At 36.0% G+C, this 24,529-nt stretch overlaps 1 protein-coding gene across 8 annotated transcripts in view; it reads right to left on the bottom strand.

Moving 5' to 3' along the window:
• WWOX (WW domain containing oxidoreductase) overlaps positions 1-24,529 on the bottom strand; it is a 531,552-nt gene that overhangs the window by 492,903 nt on the left and 14,120 nt on the right. For 7 of the 8 annotated variants that reach the window (XM_054197832.1, XM_054197834.1, XM_054197833.1 and 4 more), the window contains exon 5: positions 9,268-9,374. In XM_054197832.1, coding sequence (XP_054053807.1) covers positions 9,268-9,374 — 107 coding nt within the window. Of the gene's footprint in view, positions 1-7,151; positions 7,212-9,267; positions 9,375-24,529 lie in introns of those variants that run through there. The other variant, XM_054197838.1, reaches the window with a different exon arrangement.

Genomic DNA, 24,529 nt, shown 5'->3' with positions numbered 1-24,529 from the left:
AATCAGATTAATTGTGAAGATGGTTAAAAAAAAAAAATTATAACCAGACACTTTAATTCCCCCTCTCCTCTCCCAGAACTGACAACCTGAAACCCAGTGATAGCAGAACTCAGTGTACGTAAGAATGCATCTACACGGACTACAGTAAATAAGTTTTTAACGTCAACAACACTAAATAGTTTTAGAAAACAGATCCTGAGAGAGAAAGGTTCAGAAAAAGATCGAACCCAAGTTACACTACTATATGTAAAGTATCAGTGAAACCCAAACTTCTCTGCACACTATAAGCTAAACTCAAGTCATCATACAAAGGCCATGGTTTTTTTTAAAGATAGACATCAGACAGGTTTTTAATACTGTTGAGCAAACACTATTTCCTACTGCCATTTAATTGAAGACTAAGCATGAAGTGCAGTTTTAAAGGGGTTATTCTGGTTATTATTTCTGTTTGGGGAGGAGGGGGGGTGTCTTAAAATTTTCTGTTAAAAACCTCATACTACATTTAAGTAGTATTATTACAAAGCTTTAGGCATGGTAGGGATTTTGTGACTCACATTTCCAGATTAAGAACAGCAGGGCTGTGCTAAAGAAACAAATCACCACAAAGATCACCTCAACATTTCTATGTATAAAATTCTGCTGACTGGAAGAAAAAAAAAAAAAAAATAAAGAGCGGTAAGATCCTGTGACTTCTTTCAAAATTACATTTTAGATTATTTTTATATATATATGTGTAGCAGATGTTGGAAGGTGAACAAAATTACAAGAGCAAAAGTAATTTAGTCAACTCAAAAGACAACTTTGTCCTTACTGGAGAAAATCATGGCAAATTCACTAACTACATTAAAAACCTTGCAATCTCATAGCTATGGGAGCGCCCTTTTGGTTTCTATCAGCTGTCTACAGCATTATAAATTCACGCATTAGCACAAAATTCCAATCCAGCCTAGAAATCCAAAATTAGAGATAGAACATAGGGTAAACCATATGTTCCCAGACCATTTATTCACCACCTTATTCAAGCATATTTTCAGGAACAATTAAGCTGTTGTACAAGGCACAAAAATGAGATAAAGTGACCAAACCATCACAAAAAATTCTTTTTTAATTGATTTTTTTTCCCAAAAAAAATTAAAAACACTGTGTTTCTACCCCTCCACAGCTGTTAAACTCTGGACATTCTGAAAGAATGCAGACTGAATAATAGTCAGCACACCATCGTGACTTGGCTAGTCCTAGGGATGGATGAAGCAGACACTAACAACCATGGAAGCTCTTCCATGATTTGCTGAGGCTACAGGGAACTGCAAGATGAGAATGGCTTACAATCGGCAACGGACACCCTACTGGAAGGCCATGACTGTCTTTTCCCTAGTACTGATGTAAAAACAATCTTCACTTACCCATTCTTCTTAAGGACCATCATCTCTCCTAGCCATAAAGCTAATCTGTTAGACCATTCTTTTCCTTCACCACCATCCAATTTTTCATTATTAGTAGAAATCTTTCTGCTCGCCTTATCTATGTTTGTAAAGAAGTTAAAATTTATTTCCATGTGCCTCATTATATGGGTTTTCCTCCTATCTGAGAGGAAGACGAAGGAAAACGAAGATTTCTGCCTTTTATAGAGTAGTTCTTTCATTCTTATTACTAAACCTCTTTTCAAATGTCATTTCCTACACCTGTAAAAATTCCATGGTGCTAAACCACTTCAAAATCCCTTCTACCTTGCTGGACATTACTAAACTTTCTCCTGCATTTATTACTTATATTATCACCATTAAAAAATATTCTCTACTTAAAGACATGCTAACAGCACAAACCAGAAGCTTAACAACAAAACAGAAAAAAACAACACTACAATATGTTTATGTCTATTTCCTTAATTCTCATTTAATAAATAAGAACTGAGTTCCAAAAACACTTAGTGCTAAATTCTTTGCTTGCTACCACTACAACGGAAGTCATTGTGAATATGCAGGGTAGTGAGCATAAAGTATCATGAAACGTAAATCTCTGCAGAGCCCAGAACTGAAATGCCCTTGGCAGGGACCTAAGCTATTTTTACTGTGCATTTTTCCTGGAAATTTTCACATACATACAAAGAATTAATATTAATGATCTTAGCTTTATGTAACCAAAATTCTGTATTTCACTGAGTACAGTATAGCAAAGATCAAAAACTGACTTAATATGTCAGTAGTTCTTTTCAAGTAGATAAAAGCTAAAATACAGCCACATTTTTTAAAAAGTGTTTTCCTTTTTATCCACTTTCACATTTAGCATTCACTTCATTTTGAATCCCAACCATGAATTGAACCAGAATAAAAATATATTCAAGAACCACACTGAGAAATAAAATACACGTCAAATTAATTAAGTATTTTGAATTTATCCCTGTTTACTGGAAATATAAGCCATAAGAGGTCCTAAATGCTTGGAAAATGCCCATCAAATTCCTTAATGCCTCCTGCACTCACTCACCCTGACTGGCTTTATATTTCATAAGTGTAATTACTGTAAAATATCGATGCATTTATCTGGATAATAAAACTATCTTTAGTACAGTAACAATACAGAGCTAACTACAGATGAAGATGTAGGTATTAACCAGTTCAGCTGTAGCCAGTACATCAAGTCTCTAACAAAATGATATCAGTATTCAGAAGGATGCCCAACTCTGAAAGTTAGGGGCTTAACACATCTGCTATATAATTCAGTCTCTGTTTTACAGTGGTTTCATTACTAACCATAAAGACTGCAACAGTGGAACTGTATAAACAAACTGAACAGTGTTTTTACTGTAAAACATGAATGTAATATAAATATTTGCCTTTCCCTTTTCTCAGCATCTGTAATGAGACTAAATTCATGCCATATGTTTATAGTGTACAAAAAATAGATCTCAACAATTCATCCATGTAAATGGTGGTTAATCTGTTGAATGTTTTTAACTTTGTGTGGGTTAGGTTTTTTTAAACACCAATTTCCTCGCAAATCATTAAAAAGCCTCTTGCTCTTGTTAGTGGCTACATTCACTGATTCGCAGCTGGTTTTAGAGCTGAATCTGACAGAACCTGAAGATCACAGATTTCTCACTGATAACAACATCAATAGCTTGGACAGGCTGAGACCTGTCCGTGCGGATAGTTACCGTCCCAATATACAATCTGAAAGAAACTGCCGCCTCCGAATGTGTCAGAAGACTTCAAAACGCAGAAGCAGCTGCTTCCCAGCTTCCTACATTAACACAGTGCATTAGCAGACTGTACTACATTTAGTTTTTCTTAGTTCTGTGTACGCATGCTACTACTGCTTAAAAACTATGTCTACCATTATTTAACAATTCACTGTCCATCTGTATTTGGAAAACAGCTTTGCAGCACACATCACTCTCTTAAAAGTGTCTCAGCCAAGCAGATTACTCACAGGAACGTACTTGAACATAATTGTTGAACATTACGGCCAAAGTCTGATTATACTTTGTACTGTTCCCAATCAGCTGTTACTAGCACCAGTACCGGTTAAGGCCTAGACTATTCAGTTCTCCCCTAGTAACATATGGTCCAACTCCATTGCAATTACAGTTTATTAAAAGATTACTTCACTTCAGAAAGATCTGGATCACACCTTTAAAAAGAAAAAAAAACCAAACATTATACTCAGCAGCGGCAATAATGCTTTCGTTTGAGTGTCTAAGGCTGCAAGTGAGACAAGTTGACGCAGAATTTTTTTTATTGCATTACCAGTTAGCGTAATAAAAGATACTGCCTCTTCCTGCAAGGCCTGTTCCCCACAGCAAGGTTCGGATAACTACTTTTATCTTGATTCTTCAGCACAGTCACTATTGGAAGATGAAATACGTCTATACATTGCAGGCATTTGTAACTGTATATTGCACTGCGATGGCATGTCAACCAATAATACATAGTTTTAGAATACAATACAGTTCTTTATTACAAAATAACAACACAATATTGGAAATAATATTTTCACAGAAATGCATGTGTTCTACCCGTGTGATATTCTGAAATACTTTCTATTTTGAAGAGATTACTTTTTAAGAGCTTTTATTTAGCACCACTTTGAAATTCCTTAATTCTGTACTGACTGTGGCTTCATTCAGTATTTACTACATCTCCAAAGCCATCTTTTACACATTCTTCAGTTTTTTCCCTAAATGAAAATCTGCCACTAATCACGATGAGACGCCCTCCCTGAATCATTCACCTAAGTTAATTCCAAGAACAATGTATTGTGCTTGTTCTAACGTAGTCTTACACAGTCTCGGTATGGAAGTCCTGTATTAATAGCCTGATTTACAGAAAAAGCTCACAAAATTAACATCCAATAGATAGAAAAGGAAATTTTATCTTCTGTATCAAGATTAGTATCCATTACTATCAAGAGACTAAGACAGAAGAATATTTTAGAGCTGTCCTGCATTCCACACATGTACACAAAAAAATCGTAAGCCAAGGACACCAGTGGAGCTGAAACACTGCGTGGGGAATCAGTCCCTTCCTTGAGGGGGAAACGCACATCGTGGACACATGAAAACTGTTGCCCATGTTCTCTGCGAACGTGCCCAGTCTGCTCCTCATCTTCCCATGCTTTGCAAGATTGCAATTGGAATACAAAAGACTCGCTTATCAAGTTTTAATTGCATTCAGTTACTTAATCAGCAAGAATATAAATCACTCCTTAGGTGGAGAATACTTTGGGGGAAAGGAATACAGCAAGGAGTCGCGTTTATTTTGTTGGTGTTTTTCATAGCCATTTGCTCTTCTCTTGTCATATCTCCACCTTATAAGTTTCTACATATAAAAGAAACCCAAATTTTCTTTTTACAGTTTAATCTAATCTGATGGAGCTGTAGGCTTAACACTGAGGAATAATTACAAAAGAAACATTATACTTTTTATGAAATATTAAACTTACAATTTATCTTTTAATATCTACTTCAAAGACTATTTGACAGGAATAAATAAATGAGGGCTTCTTGGCAAGAAAAGCTGTGATTTATGAAATATTTTATTCATTCATATTCTTAAGTATTTTCTTGAGAATACTGCTAACATCTGGAGCTACGCAGTCTTATCCAAACATTCTGCTCATACTCAATTAGAAAATTATATCAATAATAATGTAAAATAAATTACCTAGCTTCTCTTCCTGGAGCATAGATTTCAATGTTCGTCAGAGCAACTATGTGTACAAACAGCACTGTAGTGTTTTTCATTAAGCCTTAAAGTCAATTAAGCTACGAATTGGAACAATCATTCCTCCTTTGCAAAGTATTGATATTTTTTCTTGGCTGCTCTCAGGCCTTTTCACTACTCAAGGAGAGATTTATGTTTGACAATTTCTTTCTGATTAAAATGAATCATAACCCTAGAATTCTAATTTCCTCTTTTCTGAGCAAGAAATTATCAAACAGTTTTAAACTGATATTGAATGTCATCGTGCATGAACAACATTCATTTTCAAGATATCAAATATAAGGCTATACTGATCTCTCTTTTTATCTCCTGCTTTTACATACTTTTTCTTCCTTTCTCTCTCTTTATATAGACACGTATGTATATAAAACTTTACATCGTACCAATATAATCTACTATACCTCTCTAAAAAAAATGATATTTGACAGACTAGCTAGACCATTCACATTAAAACTTGTCACAACACTTTACATAAGGCTATTACCTTCTATTTGCAATATTAGCAAAATTCTGCTGTAGTTTAGAAAGGAAATAACCAGAGTACTGCAGGTTGCAAACAAATGTCAGTTATCAAAAGTAATTAGCAAGTTTATACGAGTAATCCCTACTCAAATGGCTGAAACTCTATAAAACAGCTCCTTAGACATAAATTGTTAAAACCAAAGTTTTCTAGATTTGTCTCCAACAGCCAATTAAAATCAGTTCGAATTTGCTTTTTAAGCAATGGCAGCTAATCTGAAAAATCTTATTTTCTCCCATTATCCTCCTGTTTTCTCCAAACCTTAACAATTGGCTTTTTCCAAGCCGTTTAGCTGTCTCATTTTCTCTTTAAAAAGTTGATTTTCAGCTTTCACTAAAAGCTGATTGAAACTGGGGTTTTTGCCTAACAACTTATTTAAAAGTACAACAGGCCCAGAGAAGAGCTGTTTTTCTGCAGACACTCAGTTTATGGCATTCCAGAGAAGGGTGTCACAAATAGACTCACTAAGGGAACAAGCTGGATGGTTTTCTTAAGTACTGTTGCATATGCCGTACTTTATTTTGAAATGCTGCATTATAGTAGGTTTGAGTTCGCTTTTGTTATTGTTGTGGTGGTTTGGCAGTGGTGGCAGTTGGTTGTTGGTTTTTATTTGTTTTTGGTTTTGGGGGGTTTTTATTTGTTTGTTTGTTTTTTAAGAATTGCATTTTTTTCCATACATATGTCAGGCTCTAGTTAATATAGACCATCAATTGGAAAACTGTATCAAAACTTGAAATTTGAAAGTTGTTTCTTTATACATTTTTAATTATTTTGTCTCCTTGTAAAATAACCAGAACTCTGGTTTGCATCAGACAACAAAAAGAATGAAAAAGGAAATACTCTTTGTCAGAAATGTAACTGTTGAGTACTAAAGCATACTGTCCTACAGAAAAGTCAGCATGGGGGACACATTGCTTTTGATAATATACATGTTATTACAGAAATACCCATTTTATTACCAACATGACAGGTATTACCACCTATGACATGTAAACACACTAGAATTCAATATGGCAAAGATTTTTGTAATTACAGAAGTATAGTTCATGCAAATGAGAAGAAAAAGGGTTTGAACATTTGGTTGGAAAATAGGCACTTATTTACCAAATTTCCACCCCTCAGAGTATTGGAGGAAGACAGTATTTATAGTGCACCTTGGAGACTTAATTTCAAAAATATAGAAGAAAACATAAAACAACTAGGTAGCACTATTGTTGCCAAAAATACTACCCAAATTAACACGAACATGAGACTTTGTAAGGCTGTATCCTTAACAGTTGTATTTTTTTTTAAATTGGTTCCAAATAAAAAGTAAACTAATATCCTCTCAATAATTATGCTTTCTCTAGGAACAAGGGAGACAAAATACTGTGGATGCTTTGAAGTTCTTTCCAGCAGGATAGTTGCAGCTACACCTTGAGAACTCATCTGAACCATATGCAGAGGTTGTTGACATTTTTCTTAAACTCCTTAATTTTAGAAAAGAATTTTCAATTAAAAACTTCCTGCTCTGTAGTTACACCTATAAGCTAAAAATTAATATTTCGCATCAATATTTTAATATTACTATCAATCAATCAAATTAATCTTCGTCTCTTTGTTTTCAGTAACTGACTTTGGGGCAGGTTTTTGTGTTTGTTTTCCTCAAGATTGCTTACAATTTGATGTAAATTTTAAGCATCTTGTAATTCATCAACTAATTCTCTCCTGGTTACACACTCCAAGTAATTAAAGTTCAGTAATAACTTATTCTTTCTGCTCCAGCACCTGCATTTCATTTGTTTATTTTCCCAGAGTCATAAATCTGAGGGACTGTCAAAGTGCCATAATATTAGTGCAATAATCAAAGTTAATTAGTCCCTCTCAATAAACAACAACAAAGCCATTACAAAGATGCATTGAAGGTTTTCCAGCTACCCAGTTTACAGATGAGATTCTTTTCTGAACAATTAGAATTTGAAAACTGTTAGTAAATAAATATAATGTTTCTGAAGTAATTTGACCTTCAGTGATCTTCATTCAATTAACAATTCATTAACTTTTGGTGAGATAACATAGGTATTAAGACAAGTACTCCTGAACTCCCATTGCCTTCAAAGCGCTCAGAGATTTGCTTAGAATTAAGGGGGTAACGAAAAGTTTTTAAAATAGAAGGTACTCAGTACTGCCTTATTTTAGTTACATGGAAAACCTATATATAGCCATTTTTAGCTGGACTGAGACTACTAAATTGAAAAGACAGAATATCAACAAATCCCGATCTATTGAAAGAGAATGGACAGATTAACTTTAAGGAACACACATTATGCATGACTCTGTTGGAATTCTCTTGGAATTCCACGCTCTTGAAATAAAAAACAGAAAAAGAGCTTTAATGTGAAGTATTGAGGGGGAAAGGAAGACATTTTTCCTTCACAATCCTTTACTGTAAATCATTAATATCATCTGGTCAAGAGAATAAGGCCTAAATCCAAAGACTGCTTCTTGAAAAAACCTGTAGTTACAAAAATTAGCAATATTATAAACATCACTTACTTGGCAATACTTACCTGTAAACAAGCACTGTTTGTTTTGCGCTAATAAATATTATAATTACCTGTAGACTACTTACGTGTAAATATTAATACCACAGAGTGTTCTCCCATACCGTTTGGGAGCAGTTGAAATATTTTCAGAGCTTGGGAAATAAAGCTAGACACTCATCGCTAATTTTAGCAGGAAAGAAATAAAATTCTGAGAATCTGACCCTGTGGTTTATTATTCAAGTAAAGTGTATAGGATTGTGCCAACAGATGGAAGTCGGCAGTCATAGCAAGCTCAGACAAAAGTAGCCTGCAATACTTACTAGCAAGTAAATGATTGTGGGAGGAATAAATTAAGAACACTGAATAAATTAAAAAAAAAAAAGGGGGGGGGAGGGGGGGAAGTCATGAGTCAAAAAGAAACAAGGGAATAGACAGTACTGAAGAGCTTATATTTGCATGACAAATTGGAAGAAAAATGAAAGAAAGAGGGAAGAAAGGGGAAGGAAATAAAACATTGAGACAGACTACCTGGCAGCAGTGTTGTTGGGCCTGACGGACTAGGAAAGAAAAGGAGGGCAACATTCTTGGTTTTGAATGAGTCCTGAAATCTCCCATAGTACAAAAACTATGCTCAAAATAGCGGCTGTGTCCGATACCCAAGTGTGTACGTTCTCCTTCAGTTAGTTATCCACTTTGGTTGAGGAAATGTCCTGTCCTATAACTACGAAACATGCCTCAGTGCTTCTTTCAAACGTTTTCGCCCTTACAAAGCATCTGTACATAACATGGATAGCAGCATGTCAAGTCTTGCAGTCCATTAGAGTCACATGAAATGAAAAATCTCTATCACTGATATATCAGTGACTGAAGAGGATATTACAAAAGAAGACAAATACCTTCTTCCTTAGATTCGTGCATGGTAATGTAATATCCATTTAACTGCTCGTACTGCGCAAAAGACTTCACGGCTTAGTGTCGGACACTATATACATTCACTTACCCATTCCACAAGAATGCGTTGAACAGCATCATTGCCTCTTGTCGTATTTCTGCAGGCCAGGATAACATATGCCCCATGCAGTGCAAGAGACTTTGCAGTTTCAAAACCTATAACAGAACATTTTCCTAATCAGAAATAGACCTCAGTAACAAAACAGAGCTCTAAAGTTATCTGAAAAGGTGAGCCACATGTTTAAGTCTGACTACCTGTTTGATAGTCACCTGGACCCAGCTTTTAAGAGCACATATGAAAAAAAGGTCAACACCTCAATTTGACCAGATCTTTGGGACAATAATTGTATATCTTTTGTGCAAAATAGAATTGGGATCTTCAAAAAGCAGACTCAATTTCTCTGCCTTGGTGTCTTCAAGTGTTAGAAGAGCAGGATTATACTTACTCCTTACTTGTTTGACTGTGAAGAATGAGCCATACAGGGAGACTGCTGAACAATTATGCCTGGCAACATCACACTGAAAGTGATAGAGTATTCTAAAACTGAGCTCTGGGCTCTTTAGATGCACAATTAGACTTTGATTCATCAATCTGAGGACCACCTATGGCAAGGGGGGATCACCCAATGTGATGTGTGAGGGATTAAGAATCAAAGCCACATGGATATAACTGCTCCTTTTTCCGATCTGAACGCCACCCCACCTGTAGAACACTGCTGCGCTAAACCAGGGACCAGAGAACTATCCAAGTGTTAAACCACTCCCGGGAGGGGGTTGTCAAGCTCACTCTTTGAGAACTAGATTCCACCTAAGGAGATCTGTAATCTACATGTATGTTTTATTATCCACACCCTTTAAAATATTTCCTAAATTTTTCCTTAAATTATCTGTGTAAAATCACCTAATTTTTTGTCCCATCACCAAATGATAGATAGAAAACAATTTTTCACAATTGTTCTCATTATGAATAATCAATCAAATACCACGCAGCTTCAACATATTGGTTATAGTATCATGGGACTAAACGGGTCACTGGATGTACCAGATGATACAGAGAAAAAAAAAAATCCATGAAAAAGTCTCTCTTTTGCATAACTCACTGATATGACTTAATCTGCAAGCACATTCTTTCTAAATCTGAAACAACTGGACAGACAGTTCACACTTTGCTGCAATTAAAGCACAGCATGAATCTATATCCCCGGGTTTTTTTCTTTCATCCATAGAACAAAGTTTCACAGTGGATTTCTAAATGACTGTACACAACCTATTTTTGCAATACTGTTAATCATTTCTTCCCCATTCTGAATTTGGGCACTTCATTTCTCCTTTCTAAAAGGAGATTTCAGATTAATTTCAGTTTGTTAATTTGGGACTGTACTGCAATTTAATGAGATCAGTTCAAATTATGAAACTGTCCACCAAAAGTTGCAACTCCACCTTGACATCACATGCAAGCTTTGTAAGTGTACTCTGTTTCACTGTTCAATTCATTAATGAAAAGCTGCACAGAAGTTGGTCCAAGGTAAACTTCATTTAATTGAAAAAAAAAAAAAAAAAACCAAAACAAAACCCAAACATCTGTGAGAATTTACACTAGGAGATGAAGAGTTCTCAGGAACACAGAATGCCCATAAGGTGCAGAGAACTGAGCCAGAAACTGGGTTTCTATCAAGGGTGAGCTACTACATATTTGTGATGTACTCAATAGTATCACTGGGTGCCCATCTCCATGGAGAACTGTAACAATGACAGAAATTTCCATCTAGCTGGAAGAGGCATAACATAGCTTAATGAGTTCCAATTAGACAAGCTTAAACTAGAAAATGAAGAGTCAAACTGAAATGCCCAGCCATTTGAGTATATGAAGAAGTCAAAGAGAAGAGGTATTTGTTCTAGCTTTATGACATTTAAAGCATGTTCATGTTTTCCTTTTAAAAATTGTTTACTAAAAAACCTATTAAGATGGGCTGTCTCACTTCCAAAACACCCTGGAGCAACAAAATTCAGTTACCACATAAGACATAACTTACATTACAGAAACAACAGACACCAAGACGAATTTATACCATTTTCTGCAATTACATACTTACAGTATTTAAGTCCAAGCAATTTTCTTGTATCTCTTTTAAAGCCATTCATTGTACCAGGCAACTTTAATTACCTGGGTAATTCATTGCATGCACATGAATTGAGCTACAGCATATGCAAAGATTCCCCCTGTTCCTAATTCCACTTTAAGCACATTTAACTAGAATTTTCTATGTAACTAATGTAAGACATGTTGTACCAGAGTACTATTAGCTAGCTGTACGCTTCTTGTTTTGCACAAAAAATACGCTTATTTTGACCAGCTTACCATAATATTAGAAACTAGTTGGAATGCCTGGGAATACAGTTTTCCTACTGTTACACGAAGATCTAGAGCTGATGGCCAGTGTAATTACTTAAGTGTGATGATGTTTTGCTAACTCCACCCCATGTCACACTATGCAAAATAATAAAAATTCCACGCCATTCTTTGTTACAGTTAATAACTTGATTCTCATTATAAAATAAACTGAGAAAGATTTAACCAAGTTACACGATACAAATTAACTTAATTTTAACACCACATTGATTGTTCCCTGCAAACTTGGAGGTGAGTAATAAACACTCCTCTTTAGGACATACTCTCTCTCGGCCACCAAAGGATGGTTCTTCGCCCTTAGGCAGACACGTTCTGAATCTTTCCACAAAATGATGTGCTTAAAAAAAAAAAAAAAAAAAAACTCTTTTCAGAGGATTTTTAAGCAGCAGTCCATTCAAAGTACTGCCACAGGTCAAGTGCTGATATCTCTCACCATCAGACAGATTTTAAACTATGAATTAATTCATGAACACTCTTGCACTGTATTTAGGACAGCTAGATTTATGCAAAAAAAAAAAAAAAGAAAAACAAATCCAGGTACTCCAAACCACGAAAGAAGTTCCAATTCAACTACTGAATTACTAGCTATAGGTAGGGATTGTATATAACTATCACTTTGTGTGGACCATAATTCATGAGGCATCTTTTCAGACCATCTACCAGATGAAATATATCAAGAAGGGGTCTTCCTCATAGAGCTCACTGGGGTCCAAGTACAATCTACCTACCAACTTGCTCATTCTCGCAACTGCAGCGTTTTTAGGTATGTCCTTAAAACAGATCTTCGTAGACCTGAAAATCCTCATTAAACAGTACAACTAAGTGCCTTTACAATTTAAGAAACAACTATGTAGGAGCTTAGAAGAATGCAACTTCTAACTGAAACACCTGAAGCAGGAGCTTGGAAGCACCTCAGTATCCAAGCCCTTTTATGGCTTTAGGTTTTTTGTTTCTCCTGCAAAAATTAAGGCTTCTTTCCTTCTTCAGTGTCACATAGCTTAAACAGGTGGGGAAAACCCTCTGGCATAGTGGAAAGCTTTTATTCTTTTAACAGACTTACTGTGTTAAACCAAGTTTGACAGTAACATTTATCTTTCAGCAAAACGTAGCCACGTTTTTCAATATATGGTAAATTTCAAAACCTCAGCCTAACACAGGGATCAAGGATTTAAAGTACAAAACTATTTAAGCTCCGTAAAGAAAAACTTTGCCTAGCTATAAAAAACTACATTGAATCAAAATCCACATTAAATGTGGTTTCATACACCAAAGTTAAACCACACACATCATAAATGCCCAAACAAGAGTAAAACCTCAAAAAACAAAAAAATCACAGTAGATTTAAATAGAAAGAGAAATTTAAATTACTATGTTAAGGATGTGCGTAATTAAGGAACCAGAACAACCTTAATTCTACCCACAACAGCAACTCTGTAGACTTCAAAAGAACCAAAGTTTCCTTTGCAATTTCACTTAATCTAAGACTGCAGCTGACAGCGTGCTCTCTCACAGTGACACAGCCCTTTCACAATGAAGGAACTTTATCAGCAAGGATACTAGTTTGTTTTCCAGGAAACAAATCATACCCACCAGTGGCGAATCTTCCCTGCACCACAGTGCCAGGGTACTGCAGCTGCAGAGCTATTTAACCCAGGGAAAAGAGACAGCACAGCCTACTGCCGACAAGAACTACGGACTTTTACATTCTGCCTCGCTGCAACGGCTGGCAAAGCCTGGATGTGGCTGAAGGAAACCGTGCCCAGCCTCAATGTATCATGGTTCTGTGCATCAGCTTTCAGATTTCAAAGCAGGCAGTTCAAAAGGAAGCTGCAAAACTCGAATATCTTCTTATAGAAAAAAAACACACGTTATATGCCGGTTATGTTCTGGGGTTTTTTTAAAGTAGGAACAATCACATTAGAAAGCCAGCATATGATAATATACTTGAATATCGAGGACAGCCAATTAAAAAGAGTAAGATAGATACTTCCCCCAAATGTGACAGAACAACATGCTTACATAAAGTACACTTTGGAAAAGCAATCATAGCATATTTAAATACCCTATACAATGCGATGTTGAGCAAATATTTCATAAAACTAAAATAAACTTCAAGTGATTGCCCTGGAAATCTCAAGAGACAAGACTGTCTTGAGACAGACTAGTCGCCGCTGTTGCTCTAGCTGAATGAGCTCTCATCTGACGCTCAAAAGTGAAAATCCTGTTGAAGAATAAGACCTACATGAGGATAAACATTATGGCACAGCTCCTTACAGCAGCAGCTAACCTGAAGGCCTGGGAGCAGAACGAACATGAAAGCTACAAGTGCACAGGATTTGCTACAGACATTTAAAACCCTTCAGCCCTTTGCTCACAGCATGCTTTTCATAAAGACTCAGAAATTAGCACTCAATTTCATTCTTCATCTTCTATGATGATTGTTCAATTCAACACTCTCACATTCTTGTCTATCTGCAGTCGACTGCTCAGGTGTCAATTAACGAGCAGTTAGCATCGCTCAATTAATACCAGCTACATTGTGTCAACATACAGGAGATGAGTATATGGCTCTGTCAAATGGTGCAACCTCCTCTATAAAACAGAGACAAGGACTCACTGAGTGGAAAAGTAATTCAGCAACTTCTTGTTTAAATAAAGCGGACAGCATACAGTCCATTTATCATTGCGGGACATTTTGTAAAGAATTTGCACCAGGTATTTACAAGTTATAAAAAACATTCCTTTATTGCAAATATAAGAAAATTTGAATACACAAGCAGAAATACAAAAACACTTCAGACAATAGCACGTTTTCTTCAGCTTCTCCACCTTCTCCCAAACACTCCAGGATACCTTGCATCTGTCATTTACAAGACATTTGAAGCAGTGATGCTATCTTTCATCGCAACAGCTTAGTCCTCAATGTAAAAGCCTACAGGGTTTGATCACATTTAGTTTCTTCCTTTCTCTCCAACAACAGAAGAGCTCTGGAGGCCCTGGGATTCTAAAACATCTTCACCTGCGTTGAATAATGATTTAACACTGTCATGAGTGCAGCCTGCCTTAACCCAAAAGTCACAAGCTGTTTGCATGTGAACTAAAAGCAAGTCCAGAAGAAAACCACCTTCCCTTCCACTCCAGTGAACAGCAAGACCAAGTAAGTGAACAAAAGTGTTGTGTGGAATTGGAAATGAAAACCATTAGCCTGCTTGTATTATGTACTTCTGGCCTTTCATGCACCGATGGATTACTTATGGACTGTAGAACAGCAGAAACCAACTCGGATTTTATAAGCATGAATGTATTATATCATGAAAAGTGTGTATTACTTTCACAGGTGTGTTCGCGTTTTTCTTTTCTCCCCACTACATTGTTCTCAAACTTCCATCTTGCTATTGGTTCTTATAAACAGATGCCCCATCCGCAGAGTGAAGTGGGTTAATTTTCAGAATAGATCTAGGTTTTTTTGAAAATATTTTTTTTTTTTTTAATATGAAATGGGTGACTTGTACAAATTCATTCTTTGATAAACTAGCAGATGGAAGAGCAATTTCTCCATATATGCTAGTATGATATTGCAAGTAAAAATCCAACTTCCAATTAATAGGAAGCTTTTTATTTGTACAATTTGGTGGTTCTTGGGAAGGATCAATAATTTTATATAACCTTCATAAAGTAAAAGCAACAGCTTTTTTAATTAATTCTGCAATCCAGAAAATATGAAACCTTAATTAAAACATTCTTGGCACTAAACGTAAATGAAAAAATACTTTCTGGCCTCTTTCACTCAAGGGCAGTATAGTCACTAGTTCAGGAATTTGCATTTTAACTCTGATAGTGTACAAAACATACAAGTTAAGAGAACTCCTTCCCTCGGGGCAGGAATGATACAAGAAGGATGCTATTTTCTTGGGGTTTTGGTCTCCTTGCTCAGAGTTCTTTCCAGAAAAAAAAAAAAAACAAACCACTTCTCAGACACTTCCTCTTGAACTATGCATAGGCCAATACTTAGCACCTTAATTTTACTTTGATTTAAGATCTCTGGGAGAAGTATTCTCATTCTTTGGCCAGTGCGTTTCCACAATACAAATCCAACACCTTACCTAGAAAACATACTGCATGCACAGAACCAGCAGAGTCTTGGCAGTTTTAGGCCATCAAACAAAGGCCAGTATGTATGCGTCTTTTTAAACTCTTAACATTCTGATAAGGCACAATTTTTACTCAACCATCAGAAAGTTCACCTGCAACATCCAATCATCATCCAAATCACACCTGATTATTTTTTTTTTAAATGCAGAAGTAACAAAAGTATCACAAAAATATTTTTCCAGGTAGATGTTACTCCTTTCAAACACCTTTTGCTTTGAAAACAAAACTGTACGTTTTTCCTAAATCAAGAGTAAACTTCAAGTTTTAGCTAAAAAGCAAGGAAATAAGAAAAACCTTAGGAACAGGACCATGGCACAATATACAATACTAAAACCTCTTTTTTTTTCTGAAATGCAACATGTAGTCTACATGAAATGTAATTTAAGTCCAGTTTTACTACAGAGGAGAGTTGTGAAAGGGTTAAACACTCAAGAACTTGCAACAGATCATCTTCATAATGCAAAATAGACTCTCACTCCAATGCTGCATCTCAAACAGACTAGGTGTTTTTTGATTTTTGGGACCCAAGAGAACTACATATAAACGGGAAAGAGACTTGTCGCCTAGACATCACTAGATTTATTTCAACTTGGAAGACTTAAACACCAGTGACAGTGAAGCAGATCATCTTATTCAACGCTTCCTCAGAGAAGGAGTAAAGTGGATTTGAATGTGCTAAAGATAGAGCAATGAAGAGTCTGGAGTTACTAAAGCTTCTTTTCAAGTTGAAATGCTGCAACAATGATGTGTGATTTAGGGAAGAATCTTCTGCAACTAAGATGTTGGTGCCTGTGCCGGTGGTTTAAGGGTACAGCATCCAGCAGATCTTTCACATGGAGTGATGGTAGTTCTATGTGGAACATCACATCATTGACAAACTCATACTTTTCAGAGCCCAAAAAGCACCATGCAGTCTCTATGCACATTGCTTGGCCACGATCACTCTCCCTCAATGTGGATATTTAGGATAAAATCTTAAGAGACACATTGTTCAAGCTGCTCCAAATGCAAGTTTTCAAGCAAATAAAGCACCACAATATTTTAAGATACTAAATTTAAAATGAGCAATACACATAAAATACTAATGCTGCCTTTGTTTCTCTGTGTTTGCAGGCACACAGTAATGACATATACTGATATTTTTTGATGTTATATGAAAGATATAGCCTGCCTCTCCCATTGTGTGTAAATTGGACAAACATGTTTTTCTTGGAGCCATGAACCACAGAAAAAGCCAACCAAAATGAAATAGGATGACTAATGCATTGGTTCTGTTTTCCATCTAAACAACTTAAAAATATGCACTTGTTACACATTACGCTTCTTTGCAATACACTGTTCTGGGCAAGGCAAAGTTATTATTAAGAATAAGTGCATTGCCATCATCACTGACAAAACCCAAAATATTTTGTTTCATCTGAAGGGATCACAACACTAAATAACAATGAAAAATAATCCTTAAATCGATGGGATTATAAAGATTGTGACTCATTGTTTGTGTAAAAAATTAAAAATGCATCATTTGAGGCAAAGAAAGCTAAATCCATAACTGAAGACGCTGCAAGCAAACACAGATACAGAATGATACGTCAAGCACATACATAACAAATATGCTGCGACTAAGAGCCACAAAGTTGCAGTCACATCTGGTATCCGCTCTAGCTCTACCGTCCAAAGATCCCTACCAACTCACTTTAAGATGCAATTACACAAGACATGAACAAAGCTTGGACTGCAGTCCTTTCAGCTCTGTTAAAACCCAACACTGACAATTATCTCAGCTACCCAAAGGCAGAGTCTAGCAGCAGATTCAAACCCATGTTTCCCATCCTTTATGCTGCAGAGGTGCTACTATCCAATATAAATATTGCAGTAACAGCCAAGGGTTCCAGTCTGGAATGAACCCTATTGCGAGATGCAGCATGTTAAATACAGGGCCAAGCTACTTAACATCTCCCATGATAAGACCTTGTTTTAGTTGTTTTAAAACAATTCCCACCAACCATTAAATCTCTGCCCCTGTAGTGCATGGAGATCACCGCCCTGAAAAACCGTAGGTTTGAAGTAAGTTAGATATTCTTAAAGAAGCTTCATTAAAACATAGAGGGAGACAGAAACAAAACTGAAAATTTAATACTAAACTGCACAGATCATCCCAATCAAGATTTTTTTTTTCAGTTGCTAGGTCATGTAAATACAAGCAGGTCCTGTCAGGTGCCTGAATAAATGAGCAGTGGCCAGGGACTGGAATGAAGGGAAGTGAAGGAGAGGAGATAAGAACTGAATTTTCAGTGAAATCCCAGTTTTACCTTTTACATCTACTCCTTACATTAGATGTACTTGCCTGTACATTAGACACACATTGGTTCTGTTTTACCTCAAACCAGGACAGTCCACCAGTACAGCAACCAAAAATCCCAGTCAAAAAGGATTCAGACATGCATCTTCCATTTCAACTAATCCCAAAGCTCTGTTTAAATAATATACACCCCTTTAAGAGGGCAAAAAAAAAAAAGTCTCAGCCTTCATGTTTCATCTTGCTTTTCTTCATCTATTAAATAATCAAACTCCAAACAAATTTTTCCTGAATATTTTTAGGTGTATTTTATCAGTCCAATGGACATTATCAGAGTGGCATTCAACCAATACTAAAATCATGTGCAGAAATTAGTACAAGTAGTCATATCTTAGCATTGCATCTGCAACTGAAGATTACTCTATTTGAACTTTTTATTTTCAGTGTTTCTTCAAGCACAGAATAAATCTATGTTTTCTTTTGATTGTGGCTTCTTGCAAGCAAGTCAGCCAGTTTTCCTAACGCAAATCAATTACTGTATTTAAAAAAAAATAAAAAATCAGAATTTAGTACTTGCCTTTATATTTCAATGTTTAAGAAGAATTTATCAGAGTTTATTTTTCTGTTTGTATGCATAGAATTTTTTCCTTTGTAACAGATAACATATCACACAGGGGATGATAGGCATCTGAATACGCACCAACTTGGCACATTTTCTAGACAAAAACAACCTTTCCACCTAAAAGTGCATCTACATGTATTATTACCAAGTCAAACATTTACATTTTAAAAGAAACCTGAGCTAGCAACTTTGTCTCAAAATGAGCAGAACTCATTTTAGTGTGACTCATATTCCTTATGTTAGTAAAAACCCTAAACTACTCTATTCAGAATTACACGTGTTTATACTCATAAGGGATAAAAAAATATTTTGTTAGACTAGTTATGTTAATACACTACTTTTATTTTTATTGCAAAATAAATGCTTCCAAAATAAACATTTAACTGAAATCTATCTAGAGTAGCAGAAAATGATAAATCTGCCCCCATTGTAAGTCAATATCAAACCAGCATCTCAGTGAAACCTAGATCAGATCTGAGTAGCCAAATTTAACATGACATTTAGGGTACCCTACTTCCCAGTAAGTAATCATTCCTGGATGTTTAGTCTCTACAGAAGTGACCATTTTGTTTGTTTGTTTAAATAAACCCAGTCTATTTATAAGTACCATTACTTGAATGCATTATTAACAAAATAAATAACATTTTTTGGCATGCTTCATCACTGTTTTATAGCAAAGCTGAGGCAAGCTAAAGAGAAGCAGTGGCAACAAAACTCACAACAGTAACACACACAAAAAAATAATTAAGGATTTACCTAACATCAGTAGCAAATATCAAGGGCCAACAATAGAGAGACTCCAGTTTCTAGCTAACCCACACACCCTTGAAGGGTTTGTGTTCTGGAAAAGTGTCAGTGCAAGAGCATTCATAACTGGGTTTATAAAAAAATCTGATCAGATATTTATAGAATGGTTTGAGTTGGAAGGGACCTTAAAGCTCAACTAGTTCCAACCCCTCTGCCATGGGCAGGGACACCTCCCACTGGACCAGGCTGCTCAAAGCCTCATCCAACCTGGCCTTGAACACCTCCAGGGATGGGGCATATTCAGTATCAACTAGGTTTTGCAAGCTGTTTTGAAGGGCATGTGTTTTTTCCAACTCATCCCCAAAACTTGGGCACTTTCATCCCCTCTTACTGTTGCTATTTTTAACACACCTTCTTAGACAAGATTATTCGGGTGACCAGAAAAAAGCCCAGAGAATTTAAAATTTATCTTTTAACTGTCTCTCTCAGGCTTTTTTTTTTTTAATCAGCTATTAAAAAAAAAATAATAAAAGCGTTCCAAGTTCAGAGAAATGGGGTTGGCAAAGCCTCCTTCTCTAAAGCTGCTCTTTGCATCAGCAGTAGCTTTAGGCAACGCAACAGCTTTTCCCACCAAAGCAAAAATGGAGAAAAAAGCCAGAAGTTGTCTAGCTTCTTTTCAAGTACACTTCTGTTCTTCTGTAAGCCAACAGTATCATAGGTTTCTGTACTGCTGAGCTGGGCCCTAATTAAACATAACAAAAAAATTAGTTGAATGTTTTGAATCTCCTTTTGGCAAGTACAACAGTGCAATGTTAATAAATTTAATAAAGAGAAATACTTCATCCAAGGCAGAATAATTAAAAGACATACTGTGCTGTCAGCTAAAGTGCTAGATCCTCCAAGCTTTAATCTGGAAGTTATTTCATGAGAAATACTCAGTGTTATGTAAAGATATCAAGAAAGTACTATAACATAAAGTGGACCAATTTTTTTCTTAAAACAAACTTGATATTTATTTATATCAGTTACACAGTGAAAGATTTTAAAATGTATACTAGACAATTTACAGATAAATAATAAAACAAAGTTCTGTCTTAAACAGATCACAATTTAGGTTACAAAAACAGACGTCCTAGAGAATCAAACATAACACAGTGAGGTCCTGTTCTGAAGAGCTCACAGTTTGTGTCACGGGGGAAAGGAACAGATGAGCAGACTGAAAATTAAAACAACACTACTTGATTTCTGGCAGTCACTACCCACCTCTGTCTTTGGGCAACATGAGATAAGACAATTTTAGTTAAGCAGCAGAGGAATATTTTAAAACAAGAGTCACTTCAGGATCCTGTGAAAAGAACTCAATACGGGGAAGATGGAGTTCATTGTTCTTTCTAGGGCAAGCAAATAAAAACAGCAGATAGGAGACAGCTAGCAACAGGCAAGATAACAAGATATGGAGGTTTGGGCATTTATACAGTCCTGGGTTACCTCCTTAAGTTCTAGTTTTTCTGGGTTAGATGGTATTCAGGATGGGTACCAACCTCCCAAGGTTCAAAACTGGCAAACCTTTTGGGCGTGCTTTAAACTACGAAGGAAAGAGGGAGATGGGAAGCTGTTATGTAACTCAAATGATCCATCATGTGGTTCCGACATACAAAGTAAGGCAGGAGATGGAGTTCTGAAACAAAAGATGAAGAATAAGAAGAGTATTAACAAAAAGTGTCTATACACAAAAGCAAGGAGAATGGAAAACAAGCAAGAATTAGAAGTCATTAAATTATAATGTAAGGCCATGAGCCAAAAAAAAAAAAAATTCAAAGACCTCTTTGCCACACTTTGAAGAAGGGTGCAAAAACATTATCATGCATCTTCTCGCACCACAACTAATGTATATTTGTTTAGATGACATTTAAGATCCACCTGCCAACAGCTGGAACACCAGCAACCCACCCAGGAGCTCAATGACAACAACCTTCTAAAGCAAATGACCAATTACAGCTGCATGTTCTATACCAATTTTTTTTTCACCTGCCAAGAAGCTAGACCTTGCCAGTTTGGGGAAGGGGATGTTCGATCCAAAAATACATATGCCTACAAGACTTGAACATCTGTAAAACAGGAAAAACTGCCAGGTAAACAAGCATAGTAAATGTTTTCTAGAACTTACTGTTTTTGTGACAATATTGTACTCTAAAATTTTGAGTCACAATTTGCAACATTCCTGTGAATTAGGTAAAAAGCATTACTTCTGATAGGCAGAATCTAGCATTGAATAGTTCACTCAAGATCACACAGAAATCAGGCTGTACAATTCCTGATCTCATATTCAGTCTGCCTTGCCCATGACAAGTTCCCCAGTTAAATGACCCAATCTTAGTTTGCGTGTAAAAAGTTTAGTAAGTGATATTTATTTATCAACCTATATCACATACCATTATGAAGCATATCTCTGCCTTACATTCTAGATACATAACTCTGCTTTGCAAGAGAGAAGTGTTTAAAGTACCAGATACAAAGAACAGAATCAGGACATCTAGGTCTCTATGCCTTTGACCACAGATTAGATTCAGAAACAGATACAGTGAGACACCTTCTCACAGATCACATTCTTCATTTAGTCAGGATGCTAAAAGGGTGCTGCCAAGTAGGCCAAGCACATTTTTATGTACTCTTCATCACATATCTTAGACACAAAATAGTCCAAGTTTACCATCAGAGTTAAAAATCTTTCAACAAGGGTAAGATTTACACCCCTCAGCAACCGCTCCCAGCTGGATACAGACCCAAACAAATAAAGCACTTTTTGGAAAAGCTTTCTTTACTCATTTCTAGTTGCCATATTTTCTACTCTTAATATATCTTAATTACTCCTTCTGCTAAGGAATTAGAATAGTTTTCAGCAGTATATCTTTTATCCTGTGACAGAACAATCCAACAATCAAGAAAGTACGGTAACAACCACAAAACCTAACTTCAGTTGGTTTTTAGTATAAAGCAGACCCTAACTAAGAACAGGGACATAGAAACAGTGACCAAGGTAACTATATTTAAACAAAGAGGAGAGGAAATGTAAAGCATATTACTACAAAACCACTCATTTCAAGCCAGTCGGTTTGTAGGGAGCTTTCTAAAGCAACAGATAAAGTACTAAAAGCCACTATGTAGAAGTACAGCAAGAAATCAAAACGACCTAGATGTTACATAAACAGAAAAAACTGAGGTAATGCAGCTGAACAGAAGGCTACAAAGATCTCATGTATTAAGAAGAAAAGCCTATAGAAGAAATGGAAAAAGGAGAAAAAAAACCAACCCCAAACCATTTCATTGGCAGAAGAAAAATAAAAACAACAGGAAGGCATAAGACTTAGCGTGTGGTCGATAAATACAACTAAGAACTGAAAATATCATTAATTAAAAAAAAAAAAAAAACAACACTGTGAAAGATAGAACTGCTTTTGGTTTTGATGGTCTTCCCTTGAGAATTATTAAAAGATGTGACGTTTGATGTATTTATTTTTCTAAGTCACACACTGTCCTTTACAAAGGTTTGCATATTGTAGACTATAGTATGAATATAAGATCAATTTCTCTCTCACAATACTATTCCTATTCTATAATTCAGGGAAAACTCTGGCCTCACTAATCCTGAAGTCAGTTGCAAGACTCCTGTTAATCAGGTCAGGATTTCGATCTTTATCTTACCAAGTTCTTACCTGCCTCCTTTTGCTTCCTTCTTGGCAGGGATTTACTGTTTCTGACTCAAGTTTCAAAACCTTAAAAATCTTCAACACAATCAAGCATGAGGAGCTTGAAACGGACACAAGATACTGAAATCCTTTCTTCTCGTGACCCTCCTGCTTAGCATAGGTATAGTCACTAAGGAATCTTCTGATGGTAAGCCAAAAAATATCTTATCCATTAATGCACATCTTCAGGCTGTAACTAGAGTTGACAGTATTTAGAAAAGTCACTAGATGTCTCAGAAGAGACTGTCATTAGAGAAAAAGTGTACTTTTATCAACCTCTTCTCTCCCCACCATCTAGCAAGTATTCAAAAAAATTCCAAACGTAGAGCTGAAACTATTCAAACAACTCTTGCAAAACATGGAGACATAAGATGATGCAGAGAGTAGGATCTGTATTGCAGCGAGACAGACTGAATCACGCAAAAGGTCTTTTCATCTCTGGACTGTGAGATATGTGTAAGATAATGAGAAAAATCTTAGTGAAATTAAATATTTCAAAAGACAGAAAAGCGATCAAGTTATGCTGCGGCCCATTGAAAAGTCTTTTTAACTCTTAGACAACAGACAAGAAAAATAAGTACCACATATGAAGGCTCCTGTTCTACCAAAATGTTATTCCTCTGTAAAAGGAGTACCAGAAAGTACAACACAGGCATATAGCTCAATCCCATCCTTTGTAAAAAGATTCCATTACAAGTAGTAATCACTATTGAACCTTTTAGCCCAGATGTAATTTCTTACATGTTACAACAAGTTTCACATGCATTGTGAATTTCAGCCAAGGTTGATGAAGTTCAATAACTTGGCTAACCAACCATGTGTACTACTCATTACAGAAGTAATAAATAGATTCATCAAAACGGACATGAAAAAGCAGTATGAACATCTGACACCATTTTCAGCTTACTCGATAAGAAAAATAAATTACAGAAGTCCAAGAAGACCTTTTAATATTTGCAATATGTAACAAGTAGACAGTTGGAGCCTTACGTAAAGCAGAGCAATACTAGTATTTCACAATATTAAGCTAGACTTAAAACAGAGTGATGGCCCTCATGGAAAACTCGATCACTATGACCTACCATAAATTCCAGAATACAGCATTGCAAATTAAAAGTTACTCTCTTCTATTAATACTATTCAAAGTTTGAAAATAATAGCTTTTAGTAGTTTTTTAATTGTTCAAAATACACAGTACTAAGCCCTGACCGACAGCTGCTAACATCCCACAACAGAATGAGTTTAAAGTTCCACCCGACAGCCACGTTCCCCTCCATAAACTGTGCTTTTCTACACCAATTACCCAGATGCAGAGTTTAGTCCACAGCCTGTGGATCA

This window comes from Rissa tridactyla, chromosome 4 (genome assembly GCF_028500815.1).
Source record: "Rissa tridactyla isolate bRisTri1 chromosome 4, bRisTri1.patW.cur.20221130, whole genome shotgun sequence".
In the NCBI taxonomy this organism is placed as follows: domain Eukaryota; kingdom Metazoa; phylum Chordata; class Aves; order Charadriiformes; family Laridae; genus Rissa; species Rissa tridactyla.
This window is presented reverse-complemented; position numbering and strand designations above follow the sequence as displayed.